Source organism: Cnephaeus nilssonii (assembly GCF_951640355.1).
Source record: "Cnephaeus nilssonii genome assembly, chromosome: 11".
NCBI classification, from domain to species: domain Eukaryota; kingdom Metazoa; phylum Chordata; class Mammalia; order Chiroptera; family Vespertilionidae; genus Cnephaeus; species Cnephaeus nilssonii.
Window position 1 is genome coordinate 38,621,346 of NC_137082.1, and position 23,172 is coordinate 38,644,517.

General features: G+C 40.1%; 1 protein-coding gene across 2 annotated transcripts in view; it reads left to right on the plus strand.

The window, feature by feature from the left end:
• The window catches only part of RPRD1B (regulation of nuclear pre-mRNA domain containing 1B), a 61,650-nt gene that overhangs the window by 26,225 nt on the left and 12,253 nt on the right, over positions 1–23,172 (plus strand). For both annotated transcript variants that reach the window (XR_013814153.1, XM_079783648.1), the window contains exons 4-6: positions 2,099–2,211; positions 2,665–2,791; positions 8,859–9,034. Coding sequence is in view for 1 of the 2 variants with exons in the window: in XM_079783648.1 (XP_079639774.1) it covers positions 2,099–2,211; positions 2,665–2,791; positions 8,859–9,034 (416 nt within the window). In the remaining variant the exon portion in view is untranslated. The remainder of the gene's footprint in view (positions 1–2,098; positions 2,212–2,664; positions 2,792–8,858; positions 9,035–23,172) is intronic.

The following is a 23,172-nucleotide window of genomic DNA, read 5'->3' on the forward strand; positions in this document are numbered from 1 at the left end:
TCTTTGTTTTCAATGTCATGAAAATATCTCTGAGAGTTCCTTTAATATGAAGTTCTTTGTCAGCATCACTTCCCCTGGGACACTGTCATTTTCATCACAACCACTTTCTTCATTGATTTGATAGTTGGTCTCACTAAGTTCCTCTGGCTTTGAGTCCAGAGTCTCTAGATGCCTGTGGCAGTGCCAACATTCCTACAGCTAGCTGTTTCTGCTATAGCTCCATTGACGGTCCCCCTTCAGATTGCACTTAGATAGTATTAGTTTTAATTTCTTTGCTGCTCTTTCATCTTTGTCAGTTCTCTGTTTTGATTATTCATTTTTATAAAATGTCTTGTGGATTTTATCATTGGGGATAATGTAACAATCTACTGTCTGTGTCTGAACTGAATAACAGATGTGCAGTGACCAGTCACTGACCTTGAAGAAGTTATATGGTTACTGATCATGATGCACTTCTATTACTTATATAGTGATTTGTGGACTGCAGTTAGTAGTGATGCTTGCTCTTTATGCAATTACTCATAGTTAATATGCCATGGTAGATGAAATTTGGACAATGTTGTTGAGGAACTGGTGTTGTTTAACTAAATCATGGTAACAAATCTCTGCATACTAGAATTGTGCAAAGTGAGGTCTGCCTGTATTGCAGATGTTTCTTTTTTTAGTAGAACAGACAAAAATCATTAAGAAAAAATAAAGTTCATGATATTAACTTGGCTTTCATATTAAATATAGCTTGGCCAATTAATGTGTAAGGTAGAAAACAGGAACTACATCGTTGGTTCTGGAAGAAAATGTTCAATTAAGCAAGAAGAATATGTTCTGTTTATAACTTAACAGAGTTCTGAGGTAGGTGCCTGGTGACCCCTAATTTAACGGATGAGAGGATAATTGTGTGGTGCTAAATAATGTGACTGCCTTGAAAAGAGCACAGATTTTGTATTCATACCTTTAAATGTGTTACTTAATCTCTCTGAGTTCATTCTCTCACCTGTAAAATGGAAATATTACACCTTAGAATTGTTGGAAAGATTAAATGTAAAGGAACTATTGCAATGCCTGGCACATGTTAGGAGTTCAATAGTTTCTTTTTGTTTTGTTCTATTGATTTCAGAGAGGAAGGGAAAGGGAGCGAGATAGAAACATCAATGATGAGAGAGAATCATTGATTGGCTGCCTCCTGCACGCCCCTTCCTGGGGATCGAGCCCGCAACCCGGGTATGTTCCCTGACCGGGAATCAAACTGTGACCTCCAGGTTCATAGGTCGACGCTCAACCACTGAGCCACACTGGCAGGGCATCCAATAGTTTCTTTACTTTCCAAACCTAAATTTATCATTTAGATTTATGTCCCATAATTGTTTGGCACTTATTTTGTATTGTACAGTTTGGTGCAAAATGAATGATCTTGGAATTAATACATGTATCATAACAAGAAAAAAGCATACAGTACAGATAATTAAAAATGTAAACTGTTAGCTTCAAAAGTGGTTAATTTTAAAATGGAAACTTAAGTAATTTTTCCCAGTGATATCAATCATATTTCTCAGTTATTTTTAATTTTAAGATAAGATTGTTTTGTTTTTAAAAGGATAAAGGATGCTTGTGTTTAGAGTTTTTGAACAATTTTGATGGGTTTCTCTCTACTATTTATTTTCTGAACTTATCCCAGAAAGCATAACAAATCTTATTTTATATGCAGCATATTCTCTATAAGCTCTTGCACACATCGGTTTGCTTTATTATATTGTTTGATGGATTTCTTACCATTTTACTTCTGTTAACTTTGTTTTTTAAGATAATGAGTTTTTAAATGAAATGTGTTAGTTTAGTAAGTTTCACATGATTTTAGATGTTTGTTTTGAGTAGTATTTTTCCAGTGAGTCAATCTGAGATGATAGACTAAGGCCATTTTGACTCTATTCAGTAAAGTAGAACTACCACCAATTTAAAATAACTCATAAGAGGTTAATGTTAAGCTATCTCTGAAAATGAACCCTCCTGCCCTTTTTTACATGTGACCCATTATGCATAACATTTAATGCTTACCTTTGTAGGCTTTGGGTTCTCAAATTTGTCACTTCTTTCTTTCCTGTAGCAACAGAGGAGAAGAAATCTCTGAAGCGAACTTTTCAACAGATACAAGAGGAGGAGGATGATGACTACCCTGGAAGCTACTCTCCCCAAGATCCTTCTGCAGGACCCCTCTTGGTATGTCTTGATCTCCAGAGGATAGGGCAGAGTGACTTGGTGAAGTGACCTCTAGTTGGAGATTCTGACCACAAGGTGGCGCAGGTGACCAATACTATGGAATCACCAAAGGGTAGTTCTCAGGGCATCGGGTACAAAATCCACCCAGTGAAGCTTGCCAGACAGCAGGCTTGACTTTGTCTTTGCGTGGCAGGACTTTGGCATGGATTTATGTTTTATAGTGTATTTGTATTTGGCATTTTTTTTACTCCTAGAAATTGAGAATATTCTTTAAAAATAGATTTTTGTGAAAGGATATAGAATTATCTAGAATTTTACTCATGTTCTGCCATGGGCACGTAAATGTCAGACATGATCATTTTTAGAATTTGCCTCCACCTCATTTAACTCCCAACTAATTTGTTTTATACCCCATGTGTTAACGGATAGTGTTGTTTGTGTTTTATTGTATAGACTGAGGAACTAATCAAAGCTTTGCAGGACCTGGAAAATGCTGCATCAGGGGATGCTACTGTCCGACAGAAAATTGCTTCTTTGCCCCAGGAAGTGCAAGATGTTTCTCTGTTGGAAAAGATAACAGGTAAGAAGGAAGAATTTGGTTGAAAGATGAGGGAAGAAGGACATATCTCTAATTCATCAAACTCTATGGCATACTTATGTCTGCAGGTGTAGACTCTCCATTTGGTATAAGGTGCTCTGCCATCCTGGGATGTAGAAACATAACTCACATGCCAAACAATGAAGCTGCTGGAATAGTCCAAACTTGAATAGAGATTCTAGGAATTATTGCAAATATGCTGGCATGCCACACATCTTGTGGCATTGTAAGTAAGGTCTGTTGAAAACACAGTGCAAATTGTGTGGGCTGGGGACTGAGGGGGGAAGACATTAAATTCATGACTCTTATTTAAAAAATATATATATATTTCAGTGCTGTGTGATGTATACATTGCACACTGACACTCCCCATAGATGATAGTGCCTTCGATGCCAAGAACTCTAGATGTGTATTGTTAGTTGTGTCAGTTTGCCCTATTGATGATCACCCCCAATTAAACAGGGAGGGACAGTTGACATTAATCTCCCTTTATGCATGGGGAATTGAAAGGAAGGAATGAAGCATGAACTAATATTTATAGAACATGCTCTGTGCCATATACTTCTACTCTTCGTGTTAGTTAATCTTTGAGACAACTGAATATAAATCCCTGTATTACATAGGAGGAAATTGAGTCTTTGAGATGTTAGGGGTCTTGCCCAAGATCTTGGGATTTCAACCTGGGCTGCAAAGCCTATTTTCTTTCCATTAGGAAAGCTCAGACCTTTCATTCCACTCTCTTCTGAGGTCCACCGTTTTTCCCCTTCCAGTTCCTTGACTTGGCTGCTTCATTAACTTCCTCCATATCCATTTAAAGGAAATCAAGGTGGCTCATGAAACCTTTCCTTCATTCAACAAATATTTGAGGCATCTATTTGTAGCAGATGCTCTTGGTGTACTACCATATCTTCTCATGGCTTAAGTGCCAAAAAGAAAAATAAAGCAGGGGTGTGATGGTGGAGATAATTGAAGGAGGTACTACTATTTTAAAAGTGGTCAGGGAAGGCCTTTCTGGTGAGATGATCTTCGATCAGAGGTCCCCCAAGTTAGGAAGCAGGTCATGAGTTATCTGAGAGGAAGACATGCTGCCAGGCAGAGGGAACAGTACATGGAAAGACCTTCAGGCAGCAGTGTACTCAGCTGAGAACACAACAAGGAGGCTTTCTAAATCATACAAAAATTATTTCAGCTCACTCCCTGCTAGATTTCACAGTTTATTGAGCCTTCCATCTTTTCCCAACCTTCACTCCCCTTATGTCCTCATTTTTTTCTTTACTTAGCTTAGGATCTTTATAATCTTAAGAGTAAAGTTCAGAAGTACATTTACATTGTTGTGCAACCAAATACCAGAACTCTTTTTATCTTGTAAAACTGAAACTCTATACCCATTAAATAACAGCTTATCATCCCATCCTCTCCTCACTCCTCCCACCCCACCCCCACCCCCTGGCATTCACCATTCTTAAAGCCGGCTTTTCACCTATTTCTATCCTGGATCTGCACAGCTGTATGAGTCTGAGGAAAACAAAACACACATTGGCTGACTTTTCTTCCTCTTTCTGTGGATGACATGCTATTTTCCAAACCAGTCCCTCTACTTGTTTGTTAGAACTGTTCCTTCTCACCTACTCAAGGACATTGCTCCAACAGAACTCCACTTTTCTCTTGCATCTTCCAATTTTTTTCCTCTACTGGATCATTCTTCACAGCATAAAAACATGTTGTTTTTTCCCTTGTGAGAAAATTTTTCTTGACCTGTATCTTCCCCTAGCTACCACCTTATTTCTATGTTCTTTATAGCAAAATATCTTAGATTGCCTATGCTCATCTGGCTCCGTTTCTCCTTCTCTCATTCTCTTTTGATTCTATTTTACTGAAACTTCTCATCAATTTTGCTGATAATCTTTCTGTTGCTAAATTCAGTGGTGAATATTTTGCCCAATCTTAACTTGAGGTCGTCTTAACTCGACCTCAGTAACATTTGGCCCAGTTGATTGTTTCTCTTTCCTGAAAATACTTTCTCACTTGGTGTGGTAGACAGAATAATGATCCCCTTAAAATGTCTATGTCCTAAATCCTAGAACCTGTGAACATATTATCTTACATGGCAGGAGGGACTTTGCAGGTGTGATTAAGTTAAGGATCTTGAGATGGGAACATTGTCCTGGACTATTCGGGTGGGCCTGATATAATCACGTGGTCCTTATAAGGAGGTAGGAGGGCAAGAGTCAGAAGGAGATATGATTATAACAGCAGAAGTCAGGGTGATACACTTGGAAGATGGAAGAAGGGTCCACAATAATAAATGTTAAGATAATCTGTTTGTGTTGTTTTAAGCCACTAAGTTTGTGGTGATTTGTTACAGCAGCAGTAGCAAGCGCGGACCTGTATTTTCCCAGGTTTCCTCTTCTCTCTCTGGCTGTGTCTTTTCCGTTTCCTTTGTGGTTTCTTCACTTCTCTTTGACCTCTTAATATTAAGTACTTAGTCCTCTTCTCTTGGGTTCACTGACAATTCAGCTCATCCAGTCTGATTACTTTAACAGGTTTTTGGGTGTTTTTTGTTTGTTTTTTTTTTGTTTGCTAGTGATCCCTAATTTATATCTCTAGTGTTAACCTCTCTTGACCTTGAGATCCATACATCCAATCTCCTATTCAGTATTACTAGTTGGCTATCTAGATAGATATTTCAAACTTAACCTGCCCCAAACCAAACCTCTGATCTTCCCTCCAAACCTTGTTTCTCTCATGGTCTTCCCCATCTTAGTAAATGGCTCCCTCATTATTCTGTTGATTGGGACCACAACCAGTAACTGACACCTTGTCAACACCTCCACTGCCAATACCTGGTGGGAGTCACCACCTCACCACCATCTCCATTTGGATTAGCAATCTCCTCCTATCTGGTCTCTCTGCTTCCTCCTTGTTCCCCACCTGCAACCATCATTCTTTTCTCAACACAGTAATCAGAATGATCTGTTAAAATGGAAGTTAGATCAAGTCTCCCTGGGTTCCCCCAGTCCCCTAGAGTAAAAACCAGTGGTGTCCACAGTTTGGCCCCTATTACCACCTAGACTTTCACTACTTCCCCCTTGCTCACTGCTCCAGTCATATGGGCTTCCTGCCAGTCACTCTCCCCTCCTAGGGTTTTTGTTCTTGCTGTTCCTTCTGTTTGGAATGGTCTTCCCCAGATAGTTCTGTAACTTCCTTCAGGCCTTGGTTTACATACCTCGGTGAAGTTTACCCAGACCACCTATTTAAAATTACAATTCTCCCTTCCAATGCCTTGTTCTTTCTCTTCTGCCTAGTTTTTGCTTCAGAGTTATTATCTTCAGTTGATAAATAAGTAAAATATAGCATGTCGTTTCTCTTTCTACCTGAGCATGTGAACTTGGGAGGCACAGAGGTTTTGTCTTGTGCCCCCAAGTTCAGTTTTTCTCAGAGCCTAGAACAGTGCTGGGCACACAGTAGGAGCTCAGATATTTGCTAAGCTAATTGGAAGGTTTTGAACAGGGGATTGACAGGTGTAAAAGTCTAATTGGAGTGGGCTTATTGACTGTGGGAGGAGAGAAGTTGGGTACCAGGAGTACAGACAGCTCCCTTGAGGAGTGCTGTAAAGGGAGCAGGGAAATGGGCCAGTAATTGGAGAGTGAAATGTGGGCCAAAGAGAGTAGCGTGTTTGTGTGCTGCTGGTGGTGGTTCAGGAGAGGAAGAGAGAAATCGGTGTGACATGGGGAAATGGGACCCATGCAGAAACAGTCTTGGAGGAAGCAAGAGGGAATGTGATGCTCGTGCACAAGTGGAGGCTGGCTGAAAGCCACACAGCCTTTCATCTGTGTAACAGGGTGGGCAGAGCACCTGAGGACCACCACAGGTAAGTTCTTTGAAGGGAACATCTCGCTGCATTTTTTTCTATAGCTTATAAAACTATTACAAGTTATTTTTCTGGGTTGTAGTTATTTGTGTGAATGAATTATCTCCCTTGTACCAAGTTCTTAGAGAGTGAGAATTGATATTTAAAAAAAATCTTAAATAGTTGTGTTTTTCATGTCATTTTTTTTTTTTTTTGCCACAGAGTGCTTAAACATCTTAATGAATTGACCATGTTATAAAAATCATATAGTTAAACAAAGGTAAAACCAGCCTAACCACCCCAGTAGCTTATTCTCAGACTTGACCACCAATATAGAAGAGTAAGTTTCACTGTCCTCTTTACCCTCTATGACTGAGATTGTTTCTCTTTTGTGTTCTGTCTGGCTCACTCCTCCTTCACCAAGAACATCTTTTTGTTTTCCTACCCCTGAAGGGGGTAGAAGTGCCTGATCGTTGGCATCAGACTTAATTCGGAATCCCTCAACTGTTCATCTCCCAATATTCATATTAAGAAGGCACCTGTGCCCTGGCTGGTGCTGTTCAGTGGTTAGTGCGTCGGCTTGCACACCCAAGGATCAAGGTTCGATTCCTGGTCAAGGGCATGTACCTGGGTTACAGGTTTGATCCCTGGCCCTGGTCAGGGTGCATGCTGGAGGCAACCAATTGATGTATCTCTCTCTCTCTCTCTCTCTCTCTCTCTCTCTCTCTCTCTCTCTCTCTCTCTCTCTCCCCTCCCTCCCTCTCTCTCTCTCCCTCCCTCCCTCCCTCCGTCCCTCCCTCCCTCCCTCCCACCCCCCACTCCCCCCCCACACACACTCCCATTACTCTCTCTTACTCTCCCTCCCTTCCTTTCACTCTCTCTCAAAATCAATGGAAAAAATATCCTCAGATGAGGATTAACCAAAAAAAAAAAAAAAAAAAAAAAAAGGAAGGCACCTAAAAGCCAAAGAGCAGTTTTCCAGAGAAACTGTTGGGAATTCTTAATTCTCAATTACCTATGAGTATGCTGAGGTCTCTCACCTCTAATAACTTGTAATAATGGCAATGGTATCACTGTCCAACTCACTTTTAGTCTCATAGAACTAGAGTCCTTGGTGCTCTTTGTTTCAAAATACCCATCTACTCTTTTGATCTTCAAAGGCCTTTTAAAAATGAGGTATACATATTTGAAGGTCTAATCTCACCACTACCCATGTGTAGTTAATTTTATTTGTTCTTTTAAATATAAATCATCCTTTGTCTCTTCCTCTCATTTCCTAACATTGAACCATTTTCATCATTTCTAAGAATAACCTTTCTTATACTTTGATACTTCATCACAGTTTTTTCCCAAATAATGAGTTGCAACCCATTAATTGGACATGAAATTAGTCTGGGTAGGTAATGACTAGCATTTATTTTTTAATAGAATAGAAGATAGAGCACTTTGCACATAGTAAGGATAAACTTTTCTTTCTTTTATTTTTATGTGTTTATATAAAGTATATTGCTTACTGTGGGTCATGCTCAGAAGCATTTGAAAGCCTCAGTTTTATCAGACCTGATATTTTGCTGAATGGAAGAAGAAAACTCAGACCCAGTTTCAAGGCTTGTATAGTTTAAGATGTAGAGTCCTGTAGGTCCATTTTAGAGACCTGGTTTTGAGTCCCAATTCCTTAGCTGACTTGATATCACACCTGTAATGTAGTGTTTTATTTTTTCTTAGAATTTCCACACCCAATAAGTGAGTGCTAGCTTTTGTATTCCATACAGTGCCTTATAGTGCTTGTATTTTGTATTTCAGAGGATTGTTCAAAGCATACGTATCAAAATAATATGAAAGTCATTTTGAATTCTCAGAGACATGGAAAATTATTTCATGTATGACATTAAATATTTCTTTGTTTATTTTATTTGTAGAACTTTTGCAGGAGTAGACACTTAGAAATATTTGTTTGCCAGGTTCCCCTCCTTGTACAATTGCCTCACTTCAAGTAATTCAGAAGTGTCTTGTCTTGTTGACAGGAGTGAATGCCTTTGGGTTTCTCCATCAGCCAGTCCATTTTTTATCCACAGGTTCTGGCTTATGCTTGGACTCTGTACTTTTGGAGAGAAACTGTTAACCTCCCCTAGAAATGTTTGCAATGGTGCCTATGTGATTTGTATATTGTCTCTATTTTTTGGTCTTATTTGTACTTAGACAAAGAGGCAGCTGAACGTCTTTCAAAAACAGTAGATGAAGCATGTCTGTTACTAGCAGAATATAACGGGCGCCTGGCGGCGGAACTGGAAGACCGGCGCCAGCTGGCTCGGATGTTGGTGGAGTACACCCAGAACCAGAAAGATGTTTTGTCAGAAAAGGAGAAAAAACTAGAAGTGAGTACATTGCAAGGCAGACCTAGACTCCCCAAGTTTCCTTTCCTGTAGCCCACTTTAGGAGGTTTTTATGATGCCTTCATTAGCACTTTTGTTTTCATTTTGTCTTATAAAAATGCATGAAATGAGAACATCTTTCAGATATTGCAATTATTTGAACCTAATTGAAAATTGAAGTCACATTTTTATATATCCAAGAAAGAACAAATAGGAATGGAGGAAACACACGATGAATTCTTAAATCATAGCATTTAGCATCTTAATGTTGTTTTAGTTTGAACTCAATTTTTTAAAAATTGTAGATTGAGGTACAACAGAATAGAAGTCAGCTACATCAAAGACTTTATTTGGTGGTATTTTGGAAATGCTTAAAGTTTTTCTTTCTTTTGGGTTATATTAAGATTGATTTTTGACTTGTATCATGCTAAAGCCAATAAGTAGTCTGCCTCCAAGCCCTGTCTGCAGTCAGTCTGAAGTTCCAGTCATGTTTATGGAGCCCAGTTCTCAAACTGTTAGAAGGAACTACTTTTTATCCGGAGTTGGCATTAGTTTGAATGCTTTTGGGGAGGGGCTTAAGAACTAGTTCTTCACCATGCATTTGTTTGGCTTCTTAATTACAAATGTGGTGCTTAGTCCCTTGGGATAACACAGCCACCAGTGTGGACTTTTGGGAATGTTTGCTTACCCCAGGCTACTAGGCTTCCTTTTCAGTAGTGTCTGCCTCTCCTTTTTTTTTTTTTTTTGAAGAGACATGGAGACATTGCAGCCAGTGGTTTGGGACAAGAGGACAGTTTTGAGTTGGAGAATCAATCACATATTACAAGAAATGGGAGAGTAGATAAGGGAGGGAAGGGATAGTCCCCCTGCCCCACCCTGCACTCAGGAAACACTGTTCTCTGGTACCAAGGGAGGGAAAATTGAACTAGTCCTGTGGCTGAGATTGTGTTTGACTTTGAACACAGTCATCTGACTTGAGGGGGGAAATGAATGATGGGCACTTTTAATCATATGCTTACCTGCAGTGATTATGGGAGTGATGATGAGAGGTGGTACTGGGAACTTCATATTCCTAGCCAGCCTGAAAGTGGAAGATGGGAAACGGCTGTAATAATAGTATGGCTTAGATTTAGAAATCAACACTGACCAGAAATCCTTAAGGGAGCTTCGCAGGCAGTACCAGACGGTCATTTATCTGAAATGCTCGTCTTTCACTGAAAAAGCATTTTCAGCACTGTGCCCCCGGGACTAATAAGAGTGTGTAATTAATGATTCTGGTTGTAAGTCACCATGCCATCTGTTGAACTGCCCTTTGGCGACACATTAAGGGCTTTCTCTGATCTGTCAGACATTGATTATCATGAGCAGCTGTTGTTGGGTGGCAAGCAACCATAGAGGACAGTCTCTGAGAAAGTGATTGGATTGGTAGAGTAGATTAACTCTGTTCGTTTCCCTTCCTCACAGTTGCATTTTTCTCCATATATTGGGGGGCAAGGGGGATCGTTCCAGTGTCTATACAACCAGTGGTTTACTAAATGCCATGAGGGGTCATTAGAGCAGAGAGAGGATCAAAGATTTGGATCTGTTCTGTAGCTTTCCAGCCCAAATTTCTCTACTTATCTGGGCATTGGAATTCTTTCTTAAGAATCAGAGCAGGGAAGACTCACCACTGGAAAGTAAAGATTCTGAACTATCCCAAACCGCCTTTCAGCCATTTGAGCAAAATCATTTTTTGTAAAAATGGAGCTACATTTGCTGCATTTAAAAAGCAAACGACTAGATAAAACGTAAGATGTTGAGAGAGGTTTTAGTTCTTTCTTAATGCTTCCTAAAAATGTGAACAGTCTGCTCTCTAGAATCTCAGATTTTTCTCTCATATCCCATAATAGACTGGTCCTATTTCGTTATCCTCATGGTCATGGTAAAACTTGCTAATATATGCCACTTGAAAGATGCAGTATTACTATGCATTCTTCTAGAAGTCTCTTATTGATGAGGACAGTACATAAGCAAGTACATCTATCTTTTTTAACATTCATTTTTTAACACTGCCCATCCTTGTTTTAAAACTACCACATGAGAATGCTAATGAAATCAGCTTTTATTTTTTAATTTTTTCATTGCCTTCAATGTAGAAGTACATGGAATTCTTAGAACTTTGAGAATGTAATTATTTGAGAGTCTGTTTTCTTCCCAAAGTTCTAATTTCTTAACTAATATTTTCTTTTAAGTTTATAAATATTTGTTCTATGAGTGGAATTCAGCACTTGATATTTTTCTGTATAGAAGAGATTTTCTTTTAAGTTGCTTGAAAAGTGATTTATCTGCAGATATTTTTTTCATTGAGAAATTAACAGAACATTAAAAGAACCATTTTATAGTCCACAACATTTCACATTTCATTACATTAAAAGAGAACCTCATACCCATTAACCAGTCACACTCTATACCAGGTGTCCTCAAACTACGGCCCGCGGGCCACATGCTGGTGTTTTTGCTGTTTTGTTTTTTTACTTCAAAATAAGATATGTGCAGTGTGCATAGGAATTTGTTCATAGTTTTTTTAAAACTATAGTCTGGCCCTCCAACGGTCTGAGGGACAGTGAACTGGCCCCCTGTTTAAAAAGTTTGAGGACCCCTGCCCTATACCCTCTCCTTCAAGCCCCTGGCAACCACCAACCTGCTTTCTGTCTGTATGTTTTTGCCTATGCTGGATACCTCATACAATTGTGTTTGGTTTTTTCACTTACCATAATGATTTTGAGGTTCATATTTTAGCATGTATCAATACTTCATTCTTTTTTATGGCTAAATTGTTTATTGTGTGGCTATGCAACAATTTGTCCATTCATCTGTTGTACATTTGGGTTGTTTGTTTCTTTTGGCCAATTCTGTCTTTGTGGCTATAAACACTAGTGTACAAGTTTTTATTTCTCTTGGGTATATGTATGCCTAGGAATAGAATTGGAGTCATTCCATCTTCAACTTTTTGGGAACCACAAAACTGTTTCCCACAGCAGGTGCACTATTTCAGTGGTCGGCAAACTCATTAGTCAACAGAGCCAAATATCAACAGTACAACGATTGAAATTTCTTTTGAGAGCCAAATTTTTTAAACTTAAACTTCTTCTAACGCTACTTCTTCAAAATAGACTCGCCCAGGCCGTGGTATTTTGTGGAAGAGCCACACTTAAGGGGCCAAAGAGCCGCAGTTTGCCGACCACAGCACTATTTTACATTCCCACTAGCAATGTATGGGAGTTCCAGTTTCTCCATATCCTTGTTACTATCCCCCCCCCCCCTTTTTTTTTTTGATCCTAGCCTATATGAAGTGGTAACTCATTGTGATTTTTATTTGCATTTTCTTAGTGACTAATGATTGAGCATCTTTGCCTATGCTTGTTGGCAATTTGTATTGTCTTCCCCCCATCCCCCTGAAATGTCTATTCAAGTCCTTTGCCCATTTTTGAATTGGGTTTTTAATTTTATTGTTGATGTATTGCAAGAGTTCTTTATACATTTTAGGTAATAGACTTATCAGATATATGATTTGCAAATACTTTCTCCCATTCTGTGTCTTAATCTTTCTTGATAATGCCCTTTGAAACACAAAAGTTTTTAATTTTGATGTGTTCCAATATCTGTTGTTGTTGCTCGTGTTTTGGTGTCATGTTTAAAAATCTGCCTTAGCTGGTTTGGCTCAGTGGATAGAGCGCTGGCCTGTGGACCGAAGAGTCCGAGGTTCAATTCCGGTCTAGTGCACGTACCTTGGTTGCAGGCTCCTCTCTGGCCCGGGCCCTCATCAGGGTGCGTGCAGAAGGCAACCAATTGATGTTTCTCTCTGTCTTTCCCTCTCTCCCACTCTCTCTAAAATTAATGGGAAAAAATCCTTAGATGAGAATGAAAAAGAATCCATTACCAAATTCTAGGACATGAAAATTTACTCATAGATTTTCCTCTAGGAGTTTTATAGTTTTAGCTTTTACATTTAGGTCCCTGGTACATTTTGAGTTAACTTTTTTATATATGGAATGAGGTAGGGACCAACTTCATTCTTTGCATGTAGATATCCAATTGTCCCAGCATCATTTGTTGAAGAGACACTTCTTTCCCTTTGTGAATGAATGCTTGGCACTTTTGTCAAAACTCAATTGGCCAGAGATAATATGAGTTTATTTCGGACTTTTTGTCTTATTCCACTGATCTATATATCTATCCTATGCTAGTATCACACTGTTTTGATCACTATAGTTTCATAGTAAGATCAAAATATGTGAGTCCTCAAACTTTGTTCTTCTCTCTATTATTTTGGCTATCAGAGGCCTCTTGCAATTGGCATATGAATTTGAGGATGAGCTTTTCCATTTATGCAACAAAGTGTATTGGTATTGTAATAGGGATTGCATTGAATATGTAGATGGCTTTTGGGGGGACTCTCGCCATCTTTACAATCTTAAGTCTTCCAATCCATGAGCATGAGATTTCTTTCCAATTTTTTAAATCATCTTTAATTTCTGCTGCAGAATTTTTAAAAACATGCTAGGGCAGTGATGGTGAACTTATGACATGCGTGTCAGCACTGACACGCGTAGCCATTTCTGATGACACGCGGCCGCTGAGGCGGCCGCATGCCAAGGATAAATCATTTGCTGCTCCTGAGGATGAAACATTTGCGAAATAATGTTTTTTCCTCAAAGTGACACACTACCCGAGTTATGCTCAGTTTTTTGGCGAAGTTTGACACACCAAGCTCAAAAGGTTGCCCATCACTGCTCTAGAGTAATGAGTACATATGCATGTGTGCTCAACAAAGTTACTAGGGCAAGTCATGACAGCCAACTTGACTCTGCAAAATAAAGTGGCACATGGAGGCCTGAATGTCTGTGTGAAGTCTTTAACAGGATTATTGAGCTGAGTGGGACTAGAGATCATACAGTTTGACTTCTGAATTGGTGAAGAAACTCAAGGCCCAGAGAAGGGAATTAGCTAGCCACAGACCAGGAATAGAATCCAAGGCAAACATCTTGGGAGCATTCTTCTGAATTTGATTCCATAAGGTCAACAGCCGGAAGACATCCTACACAGAAGAGTAGCTAATGTTGAATCATTTCAACAATTCCCAAGAACCTTGATATCTTATGTAGAGGGATTAAAATGGTTGTATCATGCATTCCAAAGTAGCCTCCAATGTATACCTTTCTAAAGCTTGAGAGTATGCACTCCGCTACCAGGGTTCTAAATATGCAGTCCTGCCTTTGCATGTTCTTGCTCTGAGGGAGGTTGGGGGAAGGATTGGCTCATTGAACTTGAAACCGCTGCTGTTTCCCCCAGCTTGGTGCCTCCCCCTTGGCTATAATGAATACTCAGGAGTAGAGTCTTCTACTTCAGACAACACAGTTGGGAAAGGGGAAATGGCCCAAATGCCTTGTGATTCTTCATATTTCTGTTTGTAATTTGGTTATAACAACTTGAGAAATTCTTTGGCTGTAGCTGTGGGGGTACTAAACCAAACTGATGGCCATCTGTTGTTTTTGGCAGCATCCTTCACCTTCCTACAGGGTACAGATGGTTAGAAGCATTCGTTGCAATAATGGGTTAGGCAATAGGTAGAGACAGAGAGTCAACTTTGGAGTAAATTCTCCCCATTTCCCATGATGATCAAAGCCACTATCTCATTGTCCATTAAGAACAGATGGGACCTGGTGATCTAATCCTCATTTTAGATGAGGAAACAAAGCTCAGGGCTTCTATGAGCAGTCTAAGGTCACAGAAAATCACAAGGACCAGAACCCCGATCTCCTGACTCCTGACTCTAGGAAGGAACTGAGAGGCTTTGCTTACAGCTGCCTCTCACAGCTGTGTAGCCTAGCCCCACCTGTCCACCAGTCCTTTGCACTCACTGCCCTCCTTCGCATATAATTCTTTCCTCCCGACACTAGCAGTGCTATCAGCACCATGTGCTGTGAGAACAGTTGTTGAAAAGGTCAGTCTGCTTATACTGGTCAAGTGGTCATGGGGTCTTAGATTCATCCTTCCCTACATAGCAGGCCATGGTTTGCTCACTGCTTTTTCATCCCTGCTTTGATATGGGAGCCTCCCCCCCCCTCTCCTCCGCCCCTCCAGGTTTTCCTCCAGTAGGTGGAGACTTTTCTTGAATTGTGTGTTTCTGTGAGTAACATGGAGTTTAGAGGCTGTACTAGTATGTTGGGTCCTTGGATTCCTTTCATTTATGTCAGTCATCACTGACCCTTATAGCTCAAGCCAAACTTGCAGCTAGAACATCAAGGTGCATGTACGTGTGCATTCTTTCTATATCACAATGTTTAGTCATTTCTTTTCACTTCAGGCGGGGGTAGGGGGGAGCCTCATTATAATAATTAGAATGTACTTTGCATATTGGGCAACCTAAGGGAATGAGACTTCCCATCGAAAAAGTGACATGATTTCAAAGCTCTCACCTAGCATTCCATACTTTTAGCTGAAACATTGTTTTCATATGTATAGTCCAACTTTTGGTGATTTCTCCTACTTTCTGGAACAGCTCCACTGAGTTTTAACTGGTGTATGTAGTACTAGTTTTTTATATTTATAAAGTACACATTTACACGATAAGTCAAAGCATCATCTTGGCCCCTTGTCACCGGGCTCATCTGCCAGAACAGTGATCCTTCATCAGCTAATTCTGTCAGTTCTGTCAATATTTCTTTTCTGCTGCTCTTAAAAGAAACACATCATAGGAAACTTGAGGTGAAAGTCATACCTCACTATACAGAGATAACTACTTTTAATGTTGTTATTCCTTTATTTTTTTTTAATTTTAAAATTTAAATGATCATAATGTGTGGACAGTTTTCTGTCATGCCTCTTTTCCCCACTTGATTATTTTCCCTTATGAATAAAAACTTTAAAAGCATTTTAAATGACTGCTTGAATACCTGTGATTGGGTATTCAGTAATTATTATTGAGCATTTATGTTTCTTTTTTAAATTAACTTTGGGCTAGCTTTCATTATTTGTATTTTCCCCCTGTAAATTTCTAAATATGAATTCTAGGTGTATTGAAACTATCTGCCTGTCTTTTACTATGCTGAAATTCACATACATTTCATGGTCTTTGCCACCAGTATGCATTCCTGCCTTAGTTTTTCTTGGGGGTTGTTTTTTTCCCAAAGCATCTTAAGCACTCTAGAATTTCATTGAGTTTTATAAACAGACAAGGTGTGTGTGTGTGTGTGTGTGTGTGTACGTGTACATACATATGTGTGTACATATGTATATATACACAAGTTAAAGACTAATTTTTGTTTTATGAAGGAAAGAACATTGAATAGTTTAATTAGACAAACGGGCCTCTCTCCTGAGTTTTAAATTATCTGGTTACATTTGAAACAGCTGTGGGGAAATAGCAGCTACTTATTATAACGTTGACTTCAGTTAGCATAACTTTGAGAACAGAGTTCAAATTACAGAAATTTGAGCTTGTGTCTTAGTGTCCATTTAACCTAATGGGTACATGTTATTTTGAGCAAAGATCTAATTTTAGTCTTTATGAGTATCCCTACTACAGGCATACCTTGTTTTATTGTGCTTCACTTTATTACACTTCACAGATGTGATTTTTACAAACTGAAAGCAAGACCTTCCACCAGCAAAAAAAATTACAACTCACTTTATTGTGATCTGCAACTGAACTCTCAATATCTACAAGGTATGCCTGTGCTGTTAAGGTGGTCCTTCTATTCCCACTTCAAGTTGTGATCTTTGAAGAAAGTCAAATTGGATTGTAGTGTACTTTGCACACTTGAAAATTATATCTCTGACTTCATTTTTCTTTCTATGACATGTAGGACTTGAAATAAAGCCAGAAAGTGTCTTTTTTCCGTGATTAGGGCAAAAATGTTCATTATTATAACCAGGAGTCAAAACAAACCTTTGCAAATGAAGTCCATGTGCTCCTAAGGTGTGGCACGCTTCCTGTGAAGAAGTAATGGTACCAGCTGGCTGTCATTAGGACTTCACAGATCTCCTTATTTGTTCTCCTCCATATTCAGATCCTGTAAGCATCTTTAGGAAAAAGTGTGGACAGTTCTCTTGCCATTAGATACTTTGAGAATTTTAAGCAGAATAACTGCAAATTTAAACTCAACAAAAATTTACCAGCGGCTTTCTAAGCATTCTTAGAATTTGGATAGTGATTTTGAATGGACATATCCCACTTTTTCTTCATGATGTCCAGTATTTTGTCTATAGTGTTTTTATTCTGGGGCATAGACTTCCTAGGAGTTATTTCCACAAAGCTACTGCTTACCCCAGTTATGATTCAGAGATAAGGATCTGCAATTCCCATTCCAGGCTCTTTTTGCTTTCTCTGTGAGGCCAGTGATCCTCACAGCCTTTATCTTTGGTGTGGTTTTTTATTTATAAAGTAGCAATTTTACCCTCACTTGAGACAAACAGGTTCCAACACTTGTTTGACCTGAAGTTGTTAGTATCTGCTTTTCCTTACCATGCAGAGTCTTTAAGGCCAATTTATTTTCCTTTTTGCAGAAGTCTCCAGTAGACTGGCTGAAGGTGGTGTCCTCAGCAGGCAGCATGCTTTGCCTCACTAATGTAAATCTCATTCACATAAGCACACCCCACACCATTACCACTGTCCCTTTTTAATTATGACAGTATCCTGTTTTCCCTTGCTACCTCTACTTTTGAACCCATTGAGTCTTGACATGCATATCAACATTCCTCTGAAGGGGCTGTCTTCAGAATCCCCCACCTGTGGTAATCTCAAAAACCAAAAGATACTTTTCAGTCTGTCTCGGCTCGCTTTCTTCTCTTGGCCCATTCTATAGCATTTAATACTATTACCATTTATTGTTTTTCCTTCTCCAGTTTCTTATACCCATTCTCTGCTAGTTTCTAATTTTTGTTTTTCCTTTAATAAGCTTTTATTCATCCTTGCCTGTAAATTCCTTTAGACTTTTTCTCATTCTGGACCTTTTTCTTGAGTGGCATGCTTAAAATTATGCTGGTGGCTTAAATATAGTTCTCTAGCCTAGACGCTTCCTTGTAGTTTAGACCAATATATCTTATTTCCACAGACAACTCAAACTTGATATGGCCAAAACAGACCATCTCCTTCCTTGTAAACTTTCTTTTTCTTCTCTTTCCCTACCTCAGAGAATGGTATCGTGGTTCATCAAAATCAGACCCTAGGCCTCATCCGGTATTTCTCCCTCTATTTTTCTCACCTCCCAAATTGGTCAGTTCAGCCTCCTCTTGTCCCAGATTCTCTCTCAGTTCCTCTGCTGCACCTCTGCCAAATTACCTATCATTGTGGGTTTTCCACATTGGAGTAATCGCCAAGCCATTGTGATTTAAAAAAAATATATATATATTTTATTGATTTTTTTACAGAGAGGAAGGGGGAGGGATAGAGAGCTAGAAACATCGATGAGAGAGAAACATTGATCAGCTGCCTCCTGCACACTCCCCATTGGGGATGTGCCCGCAACCAAGGTACATGCCCTTGACCGGAATCGAACCCGGGACCTTTCAGTCCGCAGGCCGACGCTCTATCCACTGAGCCAAACCGGTTTCGGCGCCATTGTGATTTTTATCTCCTCAGTTTTTCTTGAATCTGTCCCCCTCGTCTTCATCTCTGTCTCCACTTCCACCACCTTGGTCCAAACTGTCATTGTCTCTTATCTGGTCCCCTGCAGTAGCCTCATTACTGCTCCTTCTGCATTTGTTTTTATGTCCTACAATCCATTCTTCATATGGCAACCTTGTGATGTTTCCAAAATGCAGCTCTGAGCATGTCATTCCCCTGCTTAAACACTTCAATGGGTTCTCATTGCTCCTAGAATATGAGCCCAAATCCTTGATGCTTCCATTTCTCCCTCCTCCCACACACATACATCCCATGACTTGGCCCCTGCTGACCTTATCAGCCATATATCTCCTGCCATGTTCCATTGCATTTTGTCTGTGCAGGCCTTTTTTGTCTCTGGCTTTACATGTGCTAATCCCTCTTTTTAGAACACTCTGTCCCTTTACTTCCCACCAGTTAACCCTTATCTAGTTGATTCCCATTAATCTTTTATATCCCAAGTCAAACAGTATTTCCCTGACACCCCTCTCCCATCTCTACCTCATAAAGCCACGTCTTCCCTGCCCCCTCCCCCCCTCCCCTTTCCCATATATACTGTCATAGCTCTCTATCTTTTTCCTTCAGAGCACCATGTAGTTTGTCATTCTGTTTATGGGTTATTTGGTTATTTTCTGACCAGATCATAAAATCCTCTCTGTATTGTCAATCTTGCATCACCAATCCTACCCCAGTAGCAGTATCATGATATGAGGTGGCAGCTCAGTTCATCTCTAGGCTAGGTCAGAGTTCAGTTGACCCATGAACAACACAGATTTGGACTGTGCAGGTCCATTTCAATAAGTATGCAGTTGACACTTCATATGCTAGGATTTTGCATTCACAAATTCAGCCAACTGTAGGATCAACTAACAATATTGTTGATCCATAGTCGGGAATCCATGGATGTGGGGGACTCACTTTATGCATTGTTCTATGCCATCTATAATAATAATAAAAGTGTAATATGCTAAATAGACCGGACGTCCTTCGGGATGACCTTCCGGATGAAGCTACAGCAGCGGAGGCAGAGGCAGCCACTGCTGCAGTGGGGGCCAAGCCCCTTGCATGAATTTTGTGCATTGGGCCTGTAGTTTTATATAAGGGACTTGAACAATTTGGGGGGAATAAAAAGCTATATGCAGGTTTCAACTATTCAGGGAGTTGGCACTCCTAACCCCATGTTGTTCAATAGTCACCTGTATATCTTTTTTTAAAAAAAATCTTTATTTTTAAGAATATTATAGATGTCACACCCTTCTTCCCCCCATTGTCCCCCTCCACCCAGATCCCACCTCACCTCAGGCTTTCACCACTCTTATTTTTCTGTGTGCATGGGGTATGCATATATGCATATTAAGTGCTTTGGTTAATCTCTTCCCTTCCCCTCTTCCCCCTTCCTTCTAAGAGTCTTCAGTCTGTTCCATGTTCCCATGTCTGGTTCTATTTTATTCATCAGTTTATTTTGTTCATTAGAATCCTTGTTTATTTATTTTGATTTTTAGATTCAATTGGGTATTGTCATTTTATTGTTCACATTTTTATCTTTCCTCCTCCTCTACTTCTTCTTTTCCTCCTTCTTCTCCTTGTTCTTCTTCCACCTCCACTTCCTCCTCCTCCTCCTCCTCCTCTTCCTCTTCTTCTTCTTAAAGAAAACCCTTCAACATTTCATGTAATACTGGTTTGGTGATCATGAACTCCTTTAGCTTTTTCTTGTCTTTGAAGCTCTTTATCTGACCTTCAATTATAAATGATAGATTTGCTGGGTAGAGTAATCTTGGTTGTAGGTCCTTGCTTTTTATCACTTTAAATATTTCTTGCTTCTCCCATCTGGCCTGTAAAGTTTCTATTGAGAAATCAGTTGATAGTCATATGAGTGCTAGGTAACTAACTGCTTTTCTCTTGCTGCTTTTAAGATTTCTCTTTACCTTTAATCTTTGGCCTTTTAATTATGATGTGTCTTGGTGTGGGCCTCTTTGGGTTCCTCTTGTTTGAGTATTCTCTGTACTTCCTGGACTTGTATGTCTATTTCTTTTACCAGGTAGGGGATGTTTTCTGTCATTATTTTTTCAAATAGGTTTTCAATTTCTTGCTTCCTCTCTTCTCCTTCCAGCACCCCTGTGATGCGAACAGTGGTATGCTTGAAGTTGTCCTAGAGGCTCCTTACACTGTCTTCATATTTTTGGATTCATTTTCTTTTTGTTGTTCTGATTGGTTGTTTTTTGCTTCCTCATATTCCAAATCACTGATTTGATTCTCAGTGTCCTCTACTGTTGATTCTTTGTAAATTATTCTTTATTTCAGTTAGTGTATATGTCATTTCTGATTGGTCCTTTTTTATGTTGTTGATGTTCTCTCTGAGTTCCTTGCAGTTGTTACAAAGTTCCTTGAAGTTATCACTAAGTTCCTTAAAGATCTCATTAAGTTCCTTGGGCATCCTTATAACCATTATTTTGAACTGTGCATCTGTTAGTTTGCCTGCTTCCATTTCATTTAGTTCTTTTTTTGGAGATTTCTCTTCATTTGTGACATGTTTCTTTGTCTCCACATTTTGACTTTTTCCCTGTGTTTGTTTCTATGTATTAGGTAGAGCTACTATGTCTCCTGGAATTAGTAGAGTGGCCTTGTGTAGTAGGTGTCAGTAGGGCCCAGTGGCTCAGCCTTCCTAGTCACCTGAGCTGAGCACTCTAGATGCGCCCCTGTGTGGGCTGTGTGCGCTATCTTGTTGTAGTTGAGCCTGGATTGCTTTTGGTGTCACTGGGAGAGATTGACACCATCCCCCACCCCCCAGCCAGTTGGCTGTGGCCAGCTGTGTCTACAGCATAAAAACTGCTGTGCAGGAGATGCCCCTGTTGCAGGACTTGCTTCAGTGGGACTATGGTGCTCTCTGAGTCTGCCCCTTGAATGTGTCACTCATGGATGTGGTAGGGTTGTAATCTGGCGTGGTCTGAAGCTGATCACTGGATGTGTGGAGCCTCCCAGGAGGTGCAAAGTCAGCTGCTGTCTATACCCGCCTGGGGCCACCAGGCACAAGCTACAGAGCAACTGTAGGTGGCTGCTACTTGTGTTGGGGTTAGAGCTCCCCAGGAGAGGCCAAGCTGTGAACCAAGGCTGGCTGCTGCTAGTGCCGGGCCTGGGGCCTCTTATTGAGAGGTATGGGGCACACTGAGGCAGCTGCTGCTTGTTTGAGAGATTTTAGAAAAGTTGAAGCCTGAGCCAGGACAGGCTATTTTATGGAAAAGCCACTGCAAACAGTTTGGGTGGGGTTTCAGGTAGTCCCCAGGGTCGTGTAAACAGTGTGATCCAGGTTGATAGAAACTCAGATATGGCACCTGCCAGTCATCATTGTGGCGGGGGTGGTCTCAGCATAGGAACAATGACCTCTATCAACAATTTTGTCTGGGAGAAAGCTGCCCCCCAGTTCTTACCCTGATGTCAGACAATTTAGTTCCTACCTGTATGTCCCTGGATCCTTTCAAGCTGCTGCCCCAGTGCTAGATCTCAGAGGGAGTGAGTCCAAGTAAGTATATGCGCCAGCCCCTTTAGAGGAACGCCTGGGATGTGTCACTCGACCACAATTCCCGCTGTTTTTACAGCCTGAAGTTACAGAGACTTCTCTTCCCAGCACTGGGACCCCTGGCTTCTCACAGAAGGCCTCTGCAGCCAAGATATCCCTCCTGATTAAAAAAAACAAGGCACACATGGGTATCAAACCATCCCGTTCCATGCCTCCACCAGTCTCAATGTGGCTTCTTTCTCTAGTTGTAGGACTCCCATTCAGCCAGGTTTCAGGTGGTTCTGTATGATGGTTCTGTGGTTTGGTTGTAATTTTGACGTGGTTGTGAGCGGATGTGAGTGCCACATTTACCTACATTGCCATCTTGACCGGAAGTTCACCTGTATACCTTGGATGGGGACTCCTTCCAATTTGAGAATGTTCCCATGAGATCTAGGCTTGTTACTCCGTAGACAAATTCCTTCCCCTATCTTGGCCTTAGATTGATAGGATTGGACTATGGTGCCACCTAATTATAAAATTGCCTGACTCCCCCCCCCCAGTCTTGGAGATCAAGCCCTTTCATTTTCACAAGCTAGCTTCTAGGAAAAGTGCTAAAGTTTCAGGACATACTCAAATGGTTTGAGAGAGGAAGGATTTTAGATCTCATCAATAATTCTCTTTTTCTTCAATTCTAACATGTAAATCAAAAAAATTAAATACTGCTCATAAAATAATAAACATAGGAGGGTGCTCTTTCTCCCTTCAGATCTGCTCATTCAAATTGAACAGTTTAGCAAGTTCCTGGTCTCATTCAAGCCACCCCATGGTGTAGACATTATTTCCATTCCTGTCTTATATATAAGGACATTAAGTCTAGCCCGGTGAAGTCATGTCACACTGCAGGCAAGTGGTAGCACAGGATTTAAACTTGGATTTTTCTGACTGGATTTTTTCTTTTTTCTTTTTTCTGTTTTATCCTAGCAACCTCCCTCCTTTTTT